This window comes from Poromitra crassiceps (assembly GCF_964638095.1).
Source record: "Poromitra crassiceps genome assembly, chromosome: 13".
NCBI classification, from domain to species: Eukaryota; Metazoa; Chordata; class Actinopteri; order Beryciformes; family Melamphaidae; genus Poromitra; species Poromitra crassiceps.
This window is the reverse complement of record NC_139644.1, coordinates 22,032,095-22,049,959: the sequence shown is the minus strand read 5'-3', so window position 1 is coordinate 22,049,959 and position 17,865 is coordinate 22,032,095. Positions and strand designations below refer to the sequence as shown.

Below are 17,865 nucleotides of genomic sequence, written 5' to 3'. Positions count from 1 at the left end.
GAGTGGAAAAGAAGAAAATAAAGTTTTATAAATAATTTGAACTCATAATGTAGAAGGATAGAAGCTTTTGATGTCTATATATATATATATATATATATATATATATATATATATATATACATACATACACATACATACATACTGTATATACATACATACACACACACACACACACACACACACACACACACACACACACACACACACACATACATACATACATACATACATACATACATTCACCACCATCAATTTAGTCCCAGAGAATGTCGCTAATGATATTCTATCATGCTGTATGTATTGCAAGTGAACCCTGGCACTGAAACACTGATTACCCAGTATTTTGCCACAGCTGTCAGAGAGCTACATTGCCGCATTGTTTCCCATTCTGTATGAAATGACTTTCACCACACGGACAAGGATGCATTGAATCGTTCTCATTCTACGGCTACACATGGTCAGTAAAATGCTTCAAGTTGTGGTTTTGCAGGGCCTGCCAGAAAAGTCTTCACAAAAACGCCTTTGTTTTGGACTTGTTTGCATGTATAACAAAATAAGGCCCACTGCACTTAGAAGCATTACAGAGGGTCTTTGGGTTGCAGGAAATGGCTTTTACAGGGTGTTTCAAACAAGAAAGTGCCTCAGTTGACAGAGTGGACCGAACCCCTCCACACCCAACCTGTCTTCTGAACTCTTGGGATGAGTGATTTGACCTTCATTTGTAAAAAATGACCTCCTGACGTGTTTCTCCTAGAAAAGAGAGTAAGGGCGTTTTCCGATTTTTGTTTTGTTCTGATTCAGCAACTTATATGGAAGCCTGTGTGCATTAATCATACAGTGTGCCTGTGTGTGTGTGTGTGTGTGTGTGTGTGTGTGTGTGTGTGTGTGTGTACTGTATGTGTGACAGGCAGCACCTCTTGGCCTGTGCTTTGACCCCAGCATGGAGCTACAAGTGTCCCTGATCAACTCACTTCTGCCATCTGGCGGCATAAAAAAACAATGTGCAAAATATTTTTTTTTTTCTTGTGTATTTGAACAGTACCTCAAAATGCACCTGCCTGGAGTCATTCATGCCAAGAAAATCTAATTAGCATATATATTTTTTTTGTGTGTGCTTAGGCTAAATTATTTTCATTATCGATTTAGACAGCCAGGAAGCCACTGCTTGGCTCCCACAAACAGGAAAATAAATTATTATGGTTCATTAGAATTTACTATACCTGCCAGTCATTCCTTGATTATTTATACATAGGCTACATGCATTACATACATATTACATACATTATTTATACAGTATGTACTATTTTAAAGATTTAAAATGTCTGCAGGTCAGTTAATGTATTGAAGATTGGTACAAATAACAAAGTAACCATTGAAGTAGCCCGAAGCAATGGAAAGGAAAAGGAAAGCTGAAGTGCATTCAGACTCATATGTATGTATATATATATATATATATAGATAGATATAGACAGATATTCCGTGCCATAACAGACAGACATTCCGTGCCATAACGGTTGGACACACAAAGTCAGATAGACATTGTTGGGGAGTAGCCTAGATTGTGTCAGTTTTGACGTGAAAAAGTTTGAGAACCACTACTGTAGCCTATAGGCAAGGCCAAGTGCCAACTAAATGTAAAATGTCATGTTGGATTCCTTTTAATTCAGTGCAGGTTCTGAGAGGTCAATACTGAAAACAGTTCAGAATTCAGAGTCATCCACCTGAAATCAACCGGCTGGTTGCATATAAACCCTCCAGCCACACACAAAACAAATCCTCTCTGCCAGTCAGATAATTCATTTCAATTTAGCTGATCAGGCTTTTAAAGTCCATCATCACGTGATCGAATGGCTGGTCTGGTGGTGGGTGAGCTGCCTGTGCTGTTCCCAAAACAGCTCTCCCCACATTGTGTTGAGCACAGATCACACATTTCCAAATCAATACCATAGTAATCTCCTATCTGGCTGATTACTTGGTTGACAAAATGTGCTCCATTATCACTGCTGATCATTCTAGGCACGCCCCATCTTGGAATGATTTCAGTGATCAGTGCCTTTGCCACTGCCTGAGCATCATTTTTCCGTGATGGAAAAACTTCCAACCATTTTGAAAACATATCCACCATTACCAAACAATGCAGTTTCTTTTCTGATGGAGAGAGTTGAACAAAGTCCATCATCACGTGATCTAGATGTGTCAGACACACACAGCCGTAGCAAAAGAGATGCTTTGACAGGATCAGTCCCAGAATTTGTGCCATGGGAACATAGAATATGGAACGGATGGCAGAAATTTAATAGAAGTGTTTCTCTGGCCATTGCTTATCTCACTCCAGCTCATCTAACTGCATCTCCACCAGATGTCAGCAAAGTCCAGGGGGTTCTGTCAGTTGGGAGGTGAGGTAATAATATACTGCCTGAAATCTACTAATCATATAGCCTAATTAATTAGATATGCACAGTGAGAATTTGACAGAAGGTAAGGAATCAAACATTTAAAAACCTTAAGCTCATAGCCTGACATCCAGGTTATGACATCGCCAGACCAATTCACAAATGCCAGAGCAAATAAAGTGAGAATGAGAAAGAACGAGAATAAAAAGCGCTTGCAGATTCGTCAGGTTCCCAGGCTATTAACCTCGGTGACTTTGTGTCTCCTACACACAATATCTCATGAACACATTAGTAAATGATTACTAGAGACATTAGTTAACTGTTAATTAAGGTTCAGTTCAGAGCACTGCTTTTCACCATTGGGTGTCAGATTTCACCAAACATTTAGGTGGGGTTTACTCTTGAAGAATTCTTCAGATTTACACTAAATGTCAGGATTTTGACCTGCATTCATCAACAACACTATATACTAAATTCACATGCTACATTGATTTTCAGCAGAAAAACGTGGAAAAACCGTTTACTATCTCTTTAAAGTGTTACCAAAAAACCTGTTACTAAAACACATAAGCCTCAGAATGTTGAACTGCTACATAGGCTACTATCATTCTTTATTATAATCAAAGGATGAGACAATTGTGTAAAGTGAAAAATAAAAAGGTAATTGCAGCCACTAGTGGGACAACAGTGTTTCAACAGGGGGCGCCGTTATCTAAGTCCAGATTGGTCCTCTAGTGACTAGGTCTAGTCTAGGCTAAATCTTTGTCCAAACTAAGCATTGACTGTCCAAAGCAATATAAAGTTTCTCAGCTCTCCACCTATCAAAGCAGTCAGCCTCTGACAGATTATCAGCCTTCAGCTCCTCCCACCCCTCCACCACCCACCAAAGGAGGGACTATTAGCATCAGTCTGTTAGTTCATTTGTTGGTTAGTCACACTGTAATGTTGATGTTGTGCCGCTAGGGGGAGTGCTGGTTGTGCTGGTTGGTACTGGATCTTATGGTATCCCCATACCTCTGGAATGCCAGCAAGCTACGGGAGATGTTGGTGTTAGCCTGGATCTCTGCTCTCCTCTGTTGCACTCAGGTTGCACTACATCACTGAACAGTTTGTCTGCTGCATCCCTCAGAATTATGTTAACTTTAGGGAAGCCTAATTAATTCCCACTTCTCCCGGCACTCGGGGGAACTCATTCTTGCGCAAAGACTCCCACCACAGAGCCAGACAATGGCGCAGAAGTTATGTCCGCAGTTTAAAGTGGTGGGGTTGAGCAGGATGTCGTAGCAACAGTGACATGCGAACTCGTGTTCTGAGATGCTGCTGCTGCTGGCAGGTAACAGGCATGATTCAAATGAGCGAGGAGGGTCATCCATCAGCACTCCCAGACCACCACCCAATGAATCCCTCTCCAGCGATCGTTCCAGGCGCCTCAGGAAGTCGGAGTCGGACTGTTGCTGTATTAGGCGGAATGCAAAGTACAGGTCATCTCCAGACTCTGCAGTCCCAAAGACATGCTCAAGTGCTTCCAGGCACTTTTCAGGGCTAACTTCACAGTCACTGGCTCAGACTGCTTTAACAATCTCCAGCGCCGCGCCTTTGAGGCTTTCCATCAGTCTCATCCTTTTCTCCTCAGGAGAGCAGTCACACTCTTCAACCATAAGGTGTGCTTGCTTGAACCAGTGCTCAAACTGTTCTTCTCCTGCAGGAGTGGGCAGAGTTCCAGAGAAAAGACGTAGGCGGCGAAAACTAACATGCTCAGGAGCAGCAGTAGCTGCTCAGTAGCAGCAGTAGGGGGCTTAGTCTTATCAAGCAATTCACCCAGTGCTCGCAGGATGGATTATGTAGGGCTAGCGCACGAGTCTCGAGTAGGGGATATGTTACGGGGGCCATCCACTGTCCTGCCCTCGGCCTGCAGCAGTCCTGCAAGCATCTCTTTGAAATCGTCTCCACGCTCAGCTGCACCTAGCAGGGCTACTACGTCCTGTGGCTCAGCCAGCTTCGGCGGATTAGGCATAGTGGGAGCAAGAGGCATGGCTGCACTGGAACCCTCCGGTGTTTGGGCTGGGGCGACTGACCGCTCAGAAGCTGGGGCAATGATCTGCTCAGGAGCAGGAGGAGCGGAAGACTGAGGAATGACACCCCTAGGGGCGGTCAGTTCGTCAAGTCAATCTAGCCGGCTAACCAGGAGGGCGTGCCGATCAGCGGCTTCGGAAGCCAGAGCCTGGGTTGCTTCTTTCTGGTGGGCAATCAGGCGATCAACCAGACCATGAAGAACTTCTCTAGGTTCCTGTCGGTTTTGCGATTGCAGAGTGTGCAAAGCTGTTTGCAAGGTCGACCCCACCGTGACAACACGTGTAGAGATCGACTGTTTTGATTCACCTGGTGGGCCACCTGAAGTGGCCGGCGACCCAGGCCCCGGGGTTTGGAACGAGGGCTCGGAAACTGGAGTCTCAGGGTCTTCCTCCTTGATCGGTGGAAATGTATCCGCTAAATCCATTTCTGAGTTGTCCATACTGTTAGGCAAACTGTGAGACTAGAGGATTTACGTGTGGATACTTGATGGCCAAGACACACTTGGTAAGCTGAAGTCTTGATAACTAGGAACGCTGTAGCACTTGATAGCTGAGTCTGCAAGGTTCGAAGATGGGAACTGTTGCAGAAGGTTGCCGTGAGATGAATCTATAGACAACTGCAGAAGACTAGCAAAGCAAACCCTTATAGGTCCCGAATATGACATCACATTGTGTTATGACATCATCAGTGAGACCATGTCGACATCCCAATGATGATATCCTAACAGCGTCCAGTGACGTAGTCAGATAGTGATGTAGTCATGACATCATCTAACAGTTCGTATTCATGAGGAGATGTAGGTATGTTAGTCCAGTAAAAATGTCACTTGACCTCACACTAATTGCAACAAAACCAAACTCAACTGATTTTGTATCCTCAATATGTCCTCAATGAAGGAAAAAAAGTGTTAAGGAAATGTATGAAGGGAAATTTTTGAAAATGACCTACATGATGCTACCAAAAACGTTTATTTATTTATTTTTTAACTTTTTTTTTTTTTCTCCTTGAAGCAAAAAACACATACAGGATATAAGTGATGAGAAGAGGCTTCCATAGGCTTCCATCATATTTAGGTCATTTTCAAAAATTTCCCTTCATACATTTCCTTAACACTTTTTTTCCTTCATTGAGGACATATTGAGGATACAAAATCAGTTGAGTTTGGTTTTGTTGCAATTAGTGTGAGGTTGACCCACATATTTGCGTAAAATGCCTGGACTATGTCTGACATTACCTAACAAATATGTCAATTATTGTCCCATATACCAAAATGCTTACAATGTAACTTATTTCACACTCAGCAACCCAAGGCCCAATGGTGGAACTACATCTCTGGTGGGGGACAACATGCTTGAACACCCCATTAATAATCAACATCAACAAGTAAGTCAAACAAGGTCAAGTGGAGGTAAAGAGCAACTCAAGGCAGAATGAGACTATAAAGCACCCAGGCTAGAAGAAGCTGTTTTGTGGGCAGTATTATTATGGATGGTTTCTGTTCCCTCTGGAGCTGTGGTCATATGAGCGAGCACAGGAAGTGTGGTGGCAGCGCTCAGGAAGACACGCCCTCGGCTCCCCAGCTGCGAGCAGCGGGAACTTCCTCAAAAGACATGGCTATTAAAATGTGCAGTTCCCCCTGAATCTGCTTCTGTGTGCTTGTCTATACGAAACACGTCTAGTTTAAGCAGTGAAGCCACTACACAGACAGAGAGATGATACAAACAGGGGAGAGCATAATAGGGCTGGTGAAATCAATACCACGATGATCAAGTGTGGAGTGTGAAGATAAAAATGAATTTTCTCGATATCAATATAAGCCTACAGTACATCGCGATATTGTTATTGTATGCAAAATCACGTTAATCAAATTCATCTCATTGAACCGAATGGTAATGTTAGGTGTGATGTCAAACAAAACAGAAATATTCAAGTATAGCTTGAATAGCTCATTCCCATATCTCATTTTCTGAGAGTTTTTAAGTCAAATGTGCTTGTCATCATCAATTTACTGTAGACAGCAGAAATGTGTCATGCCAGCTGGTATGGCTCGTTAAAGCTCTCGATCTGATTCTCTGTGGATGTGGGCATACAGAAATGAGCAAGTAGTCCTACATTCTGTAGTTCGAATAACAGCCATGTGAGGCAGCGCAGCTTCAAGATCTGCTCTACTTCCTAGATTCTAGGAAGTAGAATCTGTGACATCATTGGTTCTAGATAGTAGAGCAGATCCTGGAGCCGCGACCCAGAGACAGAAAAAACAACCTCTTGTTGTATTTGACATAATACCGGTATCACAATTTTGGATGGATACTGTAAAGCTATGGTTGAATAGTTCCTTTAAAAATATCTTCACGACGATTATGATTCCACTGAAAAACGATAAACGATAAGAATTTTGCCAGAATTCCTTTGTTGTTAGAATAATTAATTCTAATACAACGAGTGTTGTGTGCGGTGTAAATGAGCAGTGAAGGTGTGAAGGAACAAATGGATTATGCGTTTCTACAAAAAGCTTTCACGGCCATAAATCCAGAGCAGTTGACCTGCTGACCCTCTCTTCTGTTGTGAGGATGTAACCTCTGGAGCCCGGGATATGAGATGTCCCTCCAGCCAGCAGGGATTAAGGGACTTGATCAATAGCCTGCTGTCATCAATACGATCCCCGGGTCCTCTGTGAGATGGGGGAGGGCTGGTGGGAGGAGGGAGCAGTATGAGGCCTGGAGGGATGATAGTTTGGTGCAGATGGATACCCATCGGTCTGAAGCTGACAGCGGCAGCCAGCCTGCTCACTCACCTGCTCATACGCAGAATGTCAGAACATTTCTGAACCAACAATACATAGATAGGCCTATGTGTAGAACGTGATATAGTAGGCTACTACTGAAATAGTTGGGTGACCAGTAAGGGTGTTGGATGGAGTAAACACAAGATTTTCACCCGGGAGAGCCGTGTTCGCATCCCAGCGTGTTCAAGGTTTACATTTCCACCGTAAATCACATTTAACGTTTGTTTTAAGCCTAATCTAAACCATAATCCGAACCTTGCCTAAACATAACCAAAGTTGTTTTACTTGCCTAAAGTTGTTTAAAGTGTTGTTTGCATTTAACGTTGGAAAGGCGGCAAGGTTTTCAAATTAACTGCCATTTTGGTTCAAATTTACATTGAGATTGTATAGGCCTACTTACTATCTGTGGTTTGCATAAATGTAAAATGCAGACGATTTGTTTCAACTTGACGTATCCCTGCTTTGCAGACAGATAAAATACTAACCTTTTATTCTGGCGATCGGGTTGCAGCAGCAGGAGGGAGAGGTACCGCGGCTCAGCCATGGCACACATCCTGCCACAGGAGGGAGAGGTACCGCGGCTCAGCCATGGCTCACATCCTGCCACAGGAAACTATAGCAAAACCTCAATGGAAAACAACAAGGCTGTTATTTACACAATTATTTTTCGCTGTTCAAGAGTGCTGATGAAGCGTTCTCATTCTGTTCTCTTTTATATGTGTTATTCTTCTTTTTACACCATCCCATATTCTGCTCCCCTCCTCAGCATCATCACTCCCGTCTCTTCGTCCTCCCGGAGTAAAGCACTGCTTGACAGTGCAGCGCAGCATATTTGTGGGTGGATCGATGGGAGGCGCCTTTAACAAGGCTGCCTGTGGTCTCATCTTGTGGACTCATGAGAACTGCTCTGACCCGCACCGCCCTCCCCTCCCCTCTCCTCCCCCTCCTGCTCGGCCTGCCTGGGTCCACGTGGAGCCCATGTTTGAGTTTGAGAACCGGCCGGTCGTCAAGAGGCATTTTCACATTAAAGTGAGACAGCTGAGCCAGGCAGGGAGGCTTTTAAAAGCAGAACTTTTGCTGAATTATTTCTGAGAATGCATAATACATGACGGAGAGAGAGAGATAGATAGAGAGAGAGGGGGGGGGAGGAAAGGGGGGGTGCAGAGAGGCAGAGGAGAGCGAAAGAGATAGGGGTGTTTGCAATCTCTTCAACCTCTTCCTCCCAGACATTTACTGTCTCATCTGGCAGCATGCATTTCATTCCTCCATCCTGTCTTCTCCTCTGTGTCACATGTCCGGCACTGATTCACAGTATAGCTCTAAGCCGCTGACGTGTCATTCTCATTCATAAGAATACTTGGCCTTGTGGTTATAGAGGCCGCCTTTTGGCTACAGGTGAAAGCCCCCGTCACCACAAAGGTCTGCTCCCTTGGAGAAGATCCTGAAAGAAGAATTTCACCATCAGAAGGCTATTCAAGGTAGCTGTCTATTGATGCACACAGTGAGGCTATTTGGAGTCCAGCCTGGCCATGCTGCAGAGACATATCGCTCTGGCTCTGATTAGTCCGGCCTTATTCGACAATTATGAACAGACACTCAGAGCTCACGCTCACAGCTGCACATGACTTCTCTCATACAAATTGGCTATAATTTGATTTGCGCCCCCCCTGACTGGGATATAAATGGGGCTGTATTATCTCTGTTATTGGCCATGACTTGTCTGATGATATGCCCTGTATGACGTTGAAGGTCGTCCATCTCTGTCGTTGACTTTGACCTGAGCACACAGACGTCAGCAGATGCTGCTGGGAGCTACAGTGAGCTGTGAGCCAAGCAGGAATGCCATGCAGGGTGAAGCCTATATGATCCCACTCTGCAAGCAGCTTCTCTCCAATCCCCTCTGAATGGGAGTGTAAATGAAAGAGTACAGTCTGTTCCGTGTTGCTGCCTCTCAGTCATTGTGTTCAAATCAATAGCTACTTAAGAGTAGGGGAAGCGGGATAGAGGGAGAGCATGCTTGCATCTTTGATGAAGCGCAGAGAGCTGTGAAATGACAGAGGAGTGACAGGACGTGTCTGCAGTTGCTTCCTGTGTCCACAGCATTTTTTGAGGGATAAAAAGGCCCACAAGCTTCCTTTTAAGCCCTTTCAGACATACTTCCCAGTAAATTACTGGGATAACCTTTGAGGGACCACTAGTGACTTTCACTATTCATACAGGGACATTTCCGTCTTGCACCTTTTCACACACTATTTCTAGGGTGGAGACTCTGGAGATGATGAGGCATGGGCGCCGGCGCAGTTATGGAAACAGACGCAGTTCGGCCGCTGCGCGACCTTGCCCGCGCAACTGCTTGAGTGACATCACTGATGACATCACAACTGCCTGAGTGACATCACAACTCTCTCCCCCTCCCTCTCTCTCCCGTTGTGAGCATGTGCAGTTGAGCCCGAGACCAAGACCAAGAACGAGGGGGGCCGAGACCGAAACCAAGACCTAGACCAATGCGAGACCATTTTCAAGACCATGATTCTAATGATGGCTTAACCTTTGCACCATTGCTCTGCTAACTAAAATACAAATGGCTGTACAGTGACAGAAGGCAATCATTTGATCTGAAACATGAGGAGAGTAGTTTCAGCGGTAATAAAAAATGTCAAACCGCAAAGTTGTTTGCAATTGAACGGGAGATTTTTAGACCCAATCACAGTAAAAAATTAAATTAAAATAAATAAATCAGACAATAATAGACAGGCAGCTGCACTGCATTTGTGGTCTTGACTGGTCTTGACAAGACCGGCTTGTCCGAGACCGAGTTAAGACCAAGACCAAGAATGGAGGGTGAATCCGAGACGAGACGTGGACCCTCAAAATGTGGTCTTGAGACCAAGACTGGTCTCGAATAGCCTACAAGACCGGGAAAGGCTGCATGTCTGCAAGGGGCTATATTCACTCTTCCACAAAACCACTTCAAAGACGGATATAAGCTTGAATAACCATCATTTAGGCTACTGGTCCCATATGCCCGGCTAATTTAAATTAGATCATAGCCTCTCAGTGATAGATGCTTACAATTACAACTGAGCTAACATTGTGGTAAATTATCAACTCTCTCAAATATCAAGGTCAGGATACTTTGGGTAATGTGAGCAAAAACCCCACCACCAATCTGGTAGATGACAGGGAAATGCCTGTTTCAACAATAACAAGTCAAGTGTTGGTTAAAGGTTAAAACATCATATCAATGTTCAAAGTGTCCAACATAGGCTACTTCTTCCTTCTGATGAATGAGTCTTTTCCCAGTCTTGTCCAGCCAGCATAGTAACAAATGGCCAAGCTACCAACTGATATTTCTGATATTGTTCTCTAGGGACTTGTTTGTGGTATTCTAGTCAATAGTGATTTTATAGTAACCTAACTTATGGTGATTGTATATCTCCTGGCTATAAAAAAGATTCCTATAGGGCTAGCCTATCGACTTTTGCGGTGATAGACAGCTGTTATTAGCATCATTCTGATCATGATGATAATTCAATTCAAAAGTTTGCCCTTGAAATAATGTCTATAGCCATAGGCCTGAGACAGTGTGTGGTGTGTGTGTGTGTGTGTGTGTGTGTGTGTGTGTGTGTGTGTGTGTGTGTGTGCGCGCGCGTGCGTGCGTGTGTGTGTGTGTGTGTGTGTGTGTGTGTGTGTGCGCGCGTGTGCGTGCGTGTCTGTGCCACTGGTCTGTGCTGCTTATTGCAATTGCGGCTCACGGGTCTTGAATTTGTCCCGCGGATGCGTGTGTGTGTGTGTGTGTGTGTGTGTGTGTGCGTGTGTGTGTGTGCGTGTGTGTGCGTGTGTGCGTGCGTGCGTGCGTGTGTGTGCGTGTGTGTGCGTGTGTGTGTGTGTGCGTGCGTGTGTGTGTGTGTGTGTGTGTGCGTGCGTGTGCGTGTGCGTGTGTGCGTGTGTGTGTGTGTGTGTGTGTGTGTGTGTGTGTGTGTGTGTGTGTGTGTGTGTGTGTGTGTGTGTGTGTGTGTGTGTGTGTGTGTGTGTGTGTGTGCTCACTGCTCTCCAGTCTGCGAGCAGTGCAAAAGTGTGCAGGGCGCGAGGCGATGCGCGCAGCGGAGAGTCCACAGGAGCGGACGCGCTGAGCAAATAACATTTTGAGAAGAAACAGACGAAAGTCTACAAGCTGTAAACAGAATCCTTACCGGCAATCCCTAATCATAAACCAGCCCATTTCCAGACGCTTGCAGAAAGCTGATCACACCGGAGATAGCATTCGGGGGTCACCGAGCTGCTCATTTTTTATTTCACCAGGACGATTCAATCTGGCTCCCCGAGCCCCGGCTTCAGATGTACCGTGCGCTCCGATGATGGACCAGCCAGAGGGGATCCAGTGAAGAAGACGATTCACCCCGGACGTCCGCAGGCTCTCCAGCGAGTCCCCCGGACCCCCTGCTTTGAGACAATGGGCTGTTTCATCGTGGCGGTGAGGGGTTTGCTGTAACACCGCGCATCATGGCAGGAGTGCACGCGTCTGGGGCTGTGTCGGGACATTTTCTGGATCCTGCCATCGGCTCCCCGCCGGCACAGGGCGCGACCAATGCCGCGGGAATAACCGGCGATACGGCCGCGCTGCCTCCCACCGGCACCCGGGCGTACTTGGAGGTGTCGACCGCTGCCCAGGGCTACGGGGCTGAGGGCGTTTACACCAACGGACGCTATAGGGACCAGGGCAGTCCGAGGACCGGAGGTGGCAGCCGCGATCATTCCGCCGAGAGAAGTCACGGAGGTGGAAACACACCTTGCGGCATCATGAAGGTTGGTTGATGTCCAGATCTACTGTATCTTGTCCCCTCTTGTCATAGCAACGATCGAGCCTCAAGGTGACACAGAGGGATCTAATTCCATTGCCACACAACAACTAAACAACAACCAGTGTCGCAGATTGTGTGGTACACGGTGGGGTCTAGAGACCTCCAGAGGTCCTTGAGGGGGTTCCAGGGGTCCCCAAGCAAAATGAGGAATAGTTTAATTTCACTCATGCTCAAGTTAGCACATCATGGCAGTCAGTGCGCTTCTGGGGCTGTGTCGGGACATTTTACATTTACAATTGAAATATTCTGATTAGATGTTTGTTTCTCCCCATCATCTCCCAATCCTTGAGTAGTTAGTTAGTTGGTTAGTGACCGAGTAATAATAATTGAAGCAGAATAACAGAACACAACAATCTTCTCAAATGGATTCCCCTACGTCCTAGAACAAAACCTCATCAAATTCTCCCTGGTCTAGTATTCTGGGTCCTTCACATGAGAAAGTTTAGGAGCCCCCGGCCCCTGGCGTATTCTGTGCTAAGCCCACATACTGCTTAACATTGACATTTGACACGTTGCGTTGGTTCGCAAGAACAGAGTTTTGACAGCGACAGAGAGCGTTGCTTCACTGAACCACTACAGTGATCCCACACACAGAAAGAGTAACATTGTTCCAAGGTCCTAAGCTGTTCACACATGCCTGCCTGGTGCATCTGTAGCTATGTGATGTCAGTAGAAACAGACCCTGACAATTTGCATTCTTTGTAGTCAGCTGCTGCTGCAGTTGCCTGCTGCTCCCCAGTGCTTTTCCTCTACATCCTCATGAGGATTGCATAGTACTCAATAACAAGACAGTTACAGTACAGTTTTCCTGTGATGTTTTTATAGCCTACCCTTTTAAATGGCTATGGGAAGGATTACAATGCAATACAAGCAAGCAGGCAGATTTTTAAATGATTCTCAAACAAGGTCTGGGCAGGAATAAATATTATCTGGTGCATAGTATTTGCTCAGTTTTGAAACTTTTACCCAGTAAAAACTTGATTTATGGGCCAAAGACACCGCACTAGGCTACACCACAGACCTTGTTTTGGAACCAGACCATGTAGCTCTTGCAGTTTTAGGCCTTGGCATAATGGATAATGTGATTGAGATGTTTTTTGATCATGGCCCATATCTAATTATTAGTACTTCCATTATTGGAGGTTAATATCTGCTCCAGTACACACTGACCTAAACAAGATGGCAACAGACAATGGCATTGTCTCCCCATATTGCATCCTGGTTCCCTAAGTTGTGCCTCCAATACACAAAGTCTTATATTCTTCACGACAACACATGCTGTCATCTGGTCACATGACAGACTGTGTGTCATAGTGTCTGTGGTGGAGATAGAATTGTTGCTTAGGCAGGCGGGACACATTGGAGAGTGGCATTCTGTCATATCAGACCCAGTTTGCTTAGCAACTGACACGGAACCATGTCAAATTCTTTCTGTTATGATTCAATCCCCTGGCTACTCTGTGTGGGCGAACACACAAATGACATGTATGCATTTATGGACACACACCCACACTACCCCCCGCTCCCCCCCTCCCACACACACACACACACACACACACACACACACACACACACACACACACAGACACACACACACACACACACAGACACACACACACAGTTTGATGGGAATCAAGGTAACAATTCTCCGAGTGTTCCCTCCCTCTTCTATGAAAAACACATTTGTTCTCCAGAGAAATTTCTTGGAATATCATATGAAGCCAAAGCCCCAGATCCCTCCCTCTCTCCCTCCACAACAATCATTCCAATTCACTGAAGTTGAGCCAAATGTGACAGGAATGCTTAAGGGGAATCGTGCTGTCTGAATTCAACTGATGACAGATGATGTCATGATGACAGATCTCTCCAAAAGGCTGATTCTCTGAATGCCGTGTTGAGACGAGGTTGAACAGCGAGCTTTGCTGAGCTTTCCTTTCTAGCGTAGTGTGTGATGTGATGAAGTTCAGACTCGAGTCCTTCGCTGTCACCCTTTAGCCAAGGACAACACCCTGCAGAGCCCAGGCCTGTTTCTGTTTGTCTTGTCCTTTTGGACTTTCCATGACTGACCCGTCTCGCTCGGATGGAAAGAAATGGTCTGTGTGATATGCATGGGGATTGTTCTGACGGAAAATTCAGCCTCTACATCTTAGGGTCAGAAGTGCTGGTGGACATTGCTGGACAACTCATTTGATGTTAGTTGAGCGTGACTCCCTTGAGTTGCATGTGCTGGTGTGGTGACCCAATCGGCGATCCTCCATGCTTGTTCTCTCCCCCTCTCTCTCTCTCTCTCTCTCTCTCTCTCTCTCTGTCCATTTTGGAGAGCTCTGTGCGCTGGCCGGCATGGTATCGCCACACATTTCCTCTGTAATGTACAGTGCAACACTGAAACCTCAATTATGATGTGAAAGACTGACATCTAAATTGACAGAATACTCTTATGGGAAATGAGGCACTATTAATTGTGTACAGATAGTGAGGATTCCCTTTCCCATTTGTATTTCAGCTGCAAACTAGACAGCAGAGGAAGCATTTTGGCTGGCATTTGTATGGGTGTCTTCCAAACACACCTCACTAGGCCAGTGCATCAACCATCTACAAATATGGACAGAGATCAGCAGGACATTACGTATTGGTTTTAGCACTCCCGTTTTGAAGCCTAGAGCAGTGTTTCCCAAACTATGGGTCGGGACACAATTTGGGTTGCGGACCCGTGGGGGGCGGGTCGCCAACTGGTCGTCATGGCAACTCATTACGTATGTTTTTTTACGTATGAGTTTGGGGCCCAGCAGGGAGACACACAATTTATCTTTTGGGTCCCAAGATGAAAAAGCTTGCGAACCCCTGGCCTAGAGTATGGCAGTGTGGCCAGCGACGATGGATTATAGAGACAGTGCATTCCAGGCTCCTTCATTAGTATTCTTCCGGTCTCCTAAATGGAAGCTTGTGATTGGCTGTCTCTCTATGAAACTTCATTGGCTCTTAAATCTCCTAAGGGGGCGTGGCAGTGGAAGTGAATGGACGTTGCAGTGTCTATATAACCCATCGTCTCTGGTGTGGCTGCTATCTTTGGGTTCTTGCGCAGCTCGGGCAAGACGGCACGAGACCAGGGCTTTCCCAGGTCTCCGCCTGCTATTGGTCCGCGTGATCGGCGAGCTGCGCGATCACTCGACAGGCGACTTCGCCTTCTTTTTCACAATCATGTTCAGTAATAGTTAGCATCCAAGGTCAGTCTAATCTAGATGAGCACCACTAGAAAGCTGCAGTAAACAGTAGTGCACTGCACACCCACTCACACTTGAGCAGCACTTTGCGTGTGTGTGTTTGTTTGTGTGCATGTGTGTGTGTGTGTGTGTGTGTGTGTGTGTGTGTGTGTGTGTATGTACACTAACAACCCCAGACACCTGTGGAGTGGACTCCATGCTGCCACAGACTTCAAAGGGGTGAAACGACAGAACCCCAGCACGTCACCCACCCTGCCGGACAAACTCTAGCGTTCTACGCTAGGTTCGACCCCTCTGCCAGAGCGCCCAACCCACCACCCCCACCTCCCCACCACCCCTCCCCCCACACAAACCCCCTACCTTTCTGGTACGACCTCTACACCCACGACTGCGTGGCGACTCAGACTTCGAACACCATCGTGAAGTTCGCAGACGACACAGCGGTCGTGGGGTGGATCTCCAGGAGCGACGAGACAGCCTACAGAAAGGAGGTGGAGGCCCTGGAACAATGGTGCCAGGACAACCACCTCTCTCTGAACGTCTCCAAGACAAAGGAGGTCATTGTAGACTACAGAAGGGGGGGGGGGGCGCACACCTCTCAATCACCATCAACGGCACAGTGGTGGAAAGGGTGGACAGCTTCAAGTACCTGGGAGTCAATATCCACCAGGACCTGACATGGGCCAACCACACCGCCACTGTTGTCAAAAAGGCCCAACAGCGACTACACAGACTCAGGCGCCTGAAGACATTCGGGCTGAGGCCAAAAATCCTCAGGGACTTCTACAGAGGCATCATTGAAAGCCTGCTGACTGGCTGCTTCACCACCTGGTACGGGAACTGCACCACCATGGACCGCAGGGCGCTAAGAAGGGTGAGGCGCGCGGCCCAGCACGTAACAGGATGTGAGCTGCCAAAACGGCAAGATCTGTACAACCAGCGGTGCCTCAGGAGGTCCCTGAAGATCATCAAAGACACAAACCACCCCCACAACAGTCTGTTCTCCCTGCTACCCTCAGGGAGGAGATACAGGGTCCCAAGAGCACGCACAAATCGCTTGAGGGACAGTTTCTTCTCACAGGCCACAAGACTCCTTAACATATACAAATAGTGTAGTAGCCGTACTGTACCGCACTGTAGATGCTACCATTATGTATGACTAATGTTCAATATACATTATATGCTATATGCAATATACACTATATATGCTATTTGCACCTAACAGAATGTTATTATGTTTAATTATGTTTAAATTATGTTCATGCCATTTGCACTATGGGCAGTGAACACGCCACTGTCTGTGGCGTGTCTTACTGCTTTATTGCTTGTTGCCTCTTGTTTTTTATTTATATATCTTTTATTTTTTACACTATGTTGTAACGGAGCCTACAGCACAAGAATTTCACACGTGATACTTGTACTACGGAGTGACAATAAAAATCTTGAAAATCTTGAAATCTTGAAATGTGTGTGTGTGTGTGTGTGTGTGTGTGCGTGCGTGTGTGTGTGTGTGTGTGCGTGTGTGTGTGTGTGTGTGTGTGTGTTTGAGTGGAAGTTTGGAAGGTGAATGGGCTGCGGGTCTATGGAAATGAGCAATTATAGCATTGCATCCATCATTAGCTTGGCCCCCACCAGGCAAACTGTAGAGGAGAGGAGCTTGTGTGTCTGTCCCCCAAAACATTGTCCTCTTGTCATCTCCTTGGCGAGGTGACAGCGTCATGGCGGGGTGGGGGGGTGGGAGGGGTTGGGGTTGTTACGTAAGGCTGGACGGCGGACAGCTGCAAGGCCGGCTCCAGCCTGGCTGTTGGGGGGGGGTTGGGGGGCAGGCTGTCAGCCAGCCAGCAGAGAAGCAAACAGGATTTTCCCCAAGAATTTGATGATGACAAAACAGAAGAACCTCTTTCTCCTTCACATACATCTCGTCCACACACATCCCGTGCTCAAACGCACATATAGTCACTTTTAGAAGCGACTGCACCGCTTCAAAATATATACCCACACAATTCAGTGGAATAATGTTGGGTTAAGCGATGCAATGGGGGAAAGAAAGATAGAAATCAGTGACGCAACACAGTGGTAATGACCAATGAATAAAGATCACACCATTATCAATCTGTCGTCACGTAAGGCCTCTGCTTTTTGCCTCCGTGACTGAGTGGCAGGATATCAATCCATCCTCTCATTCATTAACCTCATATAATAGATTTGAGCCAAACTGACCTCTCATCAGCTCAAGAGTTCATTGAGATGCTGAGGAGACTGACATGACCACATATCGACTGAGAGCAAAAGCTCCTCTGAGTGAGCGAAGAATATCTAAGAGGAGGATGCCGGTTTGATTTGGCAGGTCTACGAGATAGATTTAGGTTCAGCGCTGAGCCTCTTGACAATTCTTTACTCATTCATATCTATAGCTAGCTCAACTACATATTCATGTTGAAGGACAGAGCACTCCGTGAGTAACTTGAGAAGACATTTTTGAACACTTTTATCTCCAAACCTGCCTACGCTACAGAAAACAACAACAGTGC

At 46.2% G+C, this 17,865-nt stretch overlaps 1 protein-coding gene across 1 annotated transcript in view; it reads left to right on the top strand.

Annotated features, from left to right (window-relative positions):
• Positions 1-11,367: 11,367 nt before the first annotated feature.
• The window catches only part of LOC310787265 (inactive phospholipase C-like protein 2), a 98,145-nt gene continuing 91,647 nt past the window's right edge, over positions 11,368-17,865 (top strand). The window contains exon 1 of the mRNA XM_083648636.1: positions 11,368-12,057. Coding sequence (XP_083504762.1) covers positions 11,755-12,057 — 303 coding nt within the window. The 5' untranslated portion in view covers positions 11,368-11,754. The remainder of the gene's footprint in view (positions 12,058-17,865) is intronic.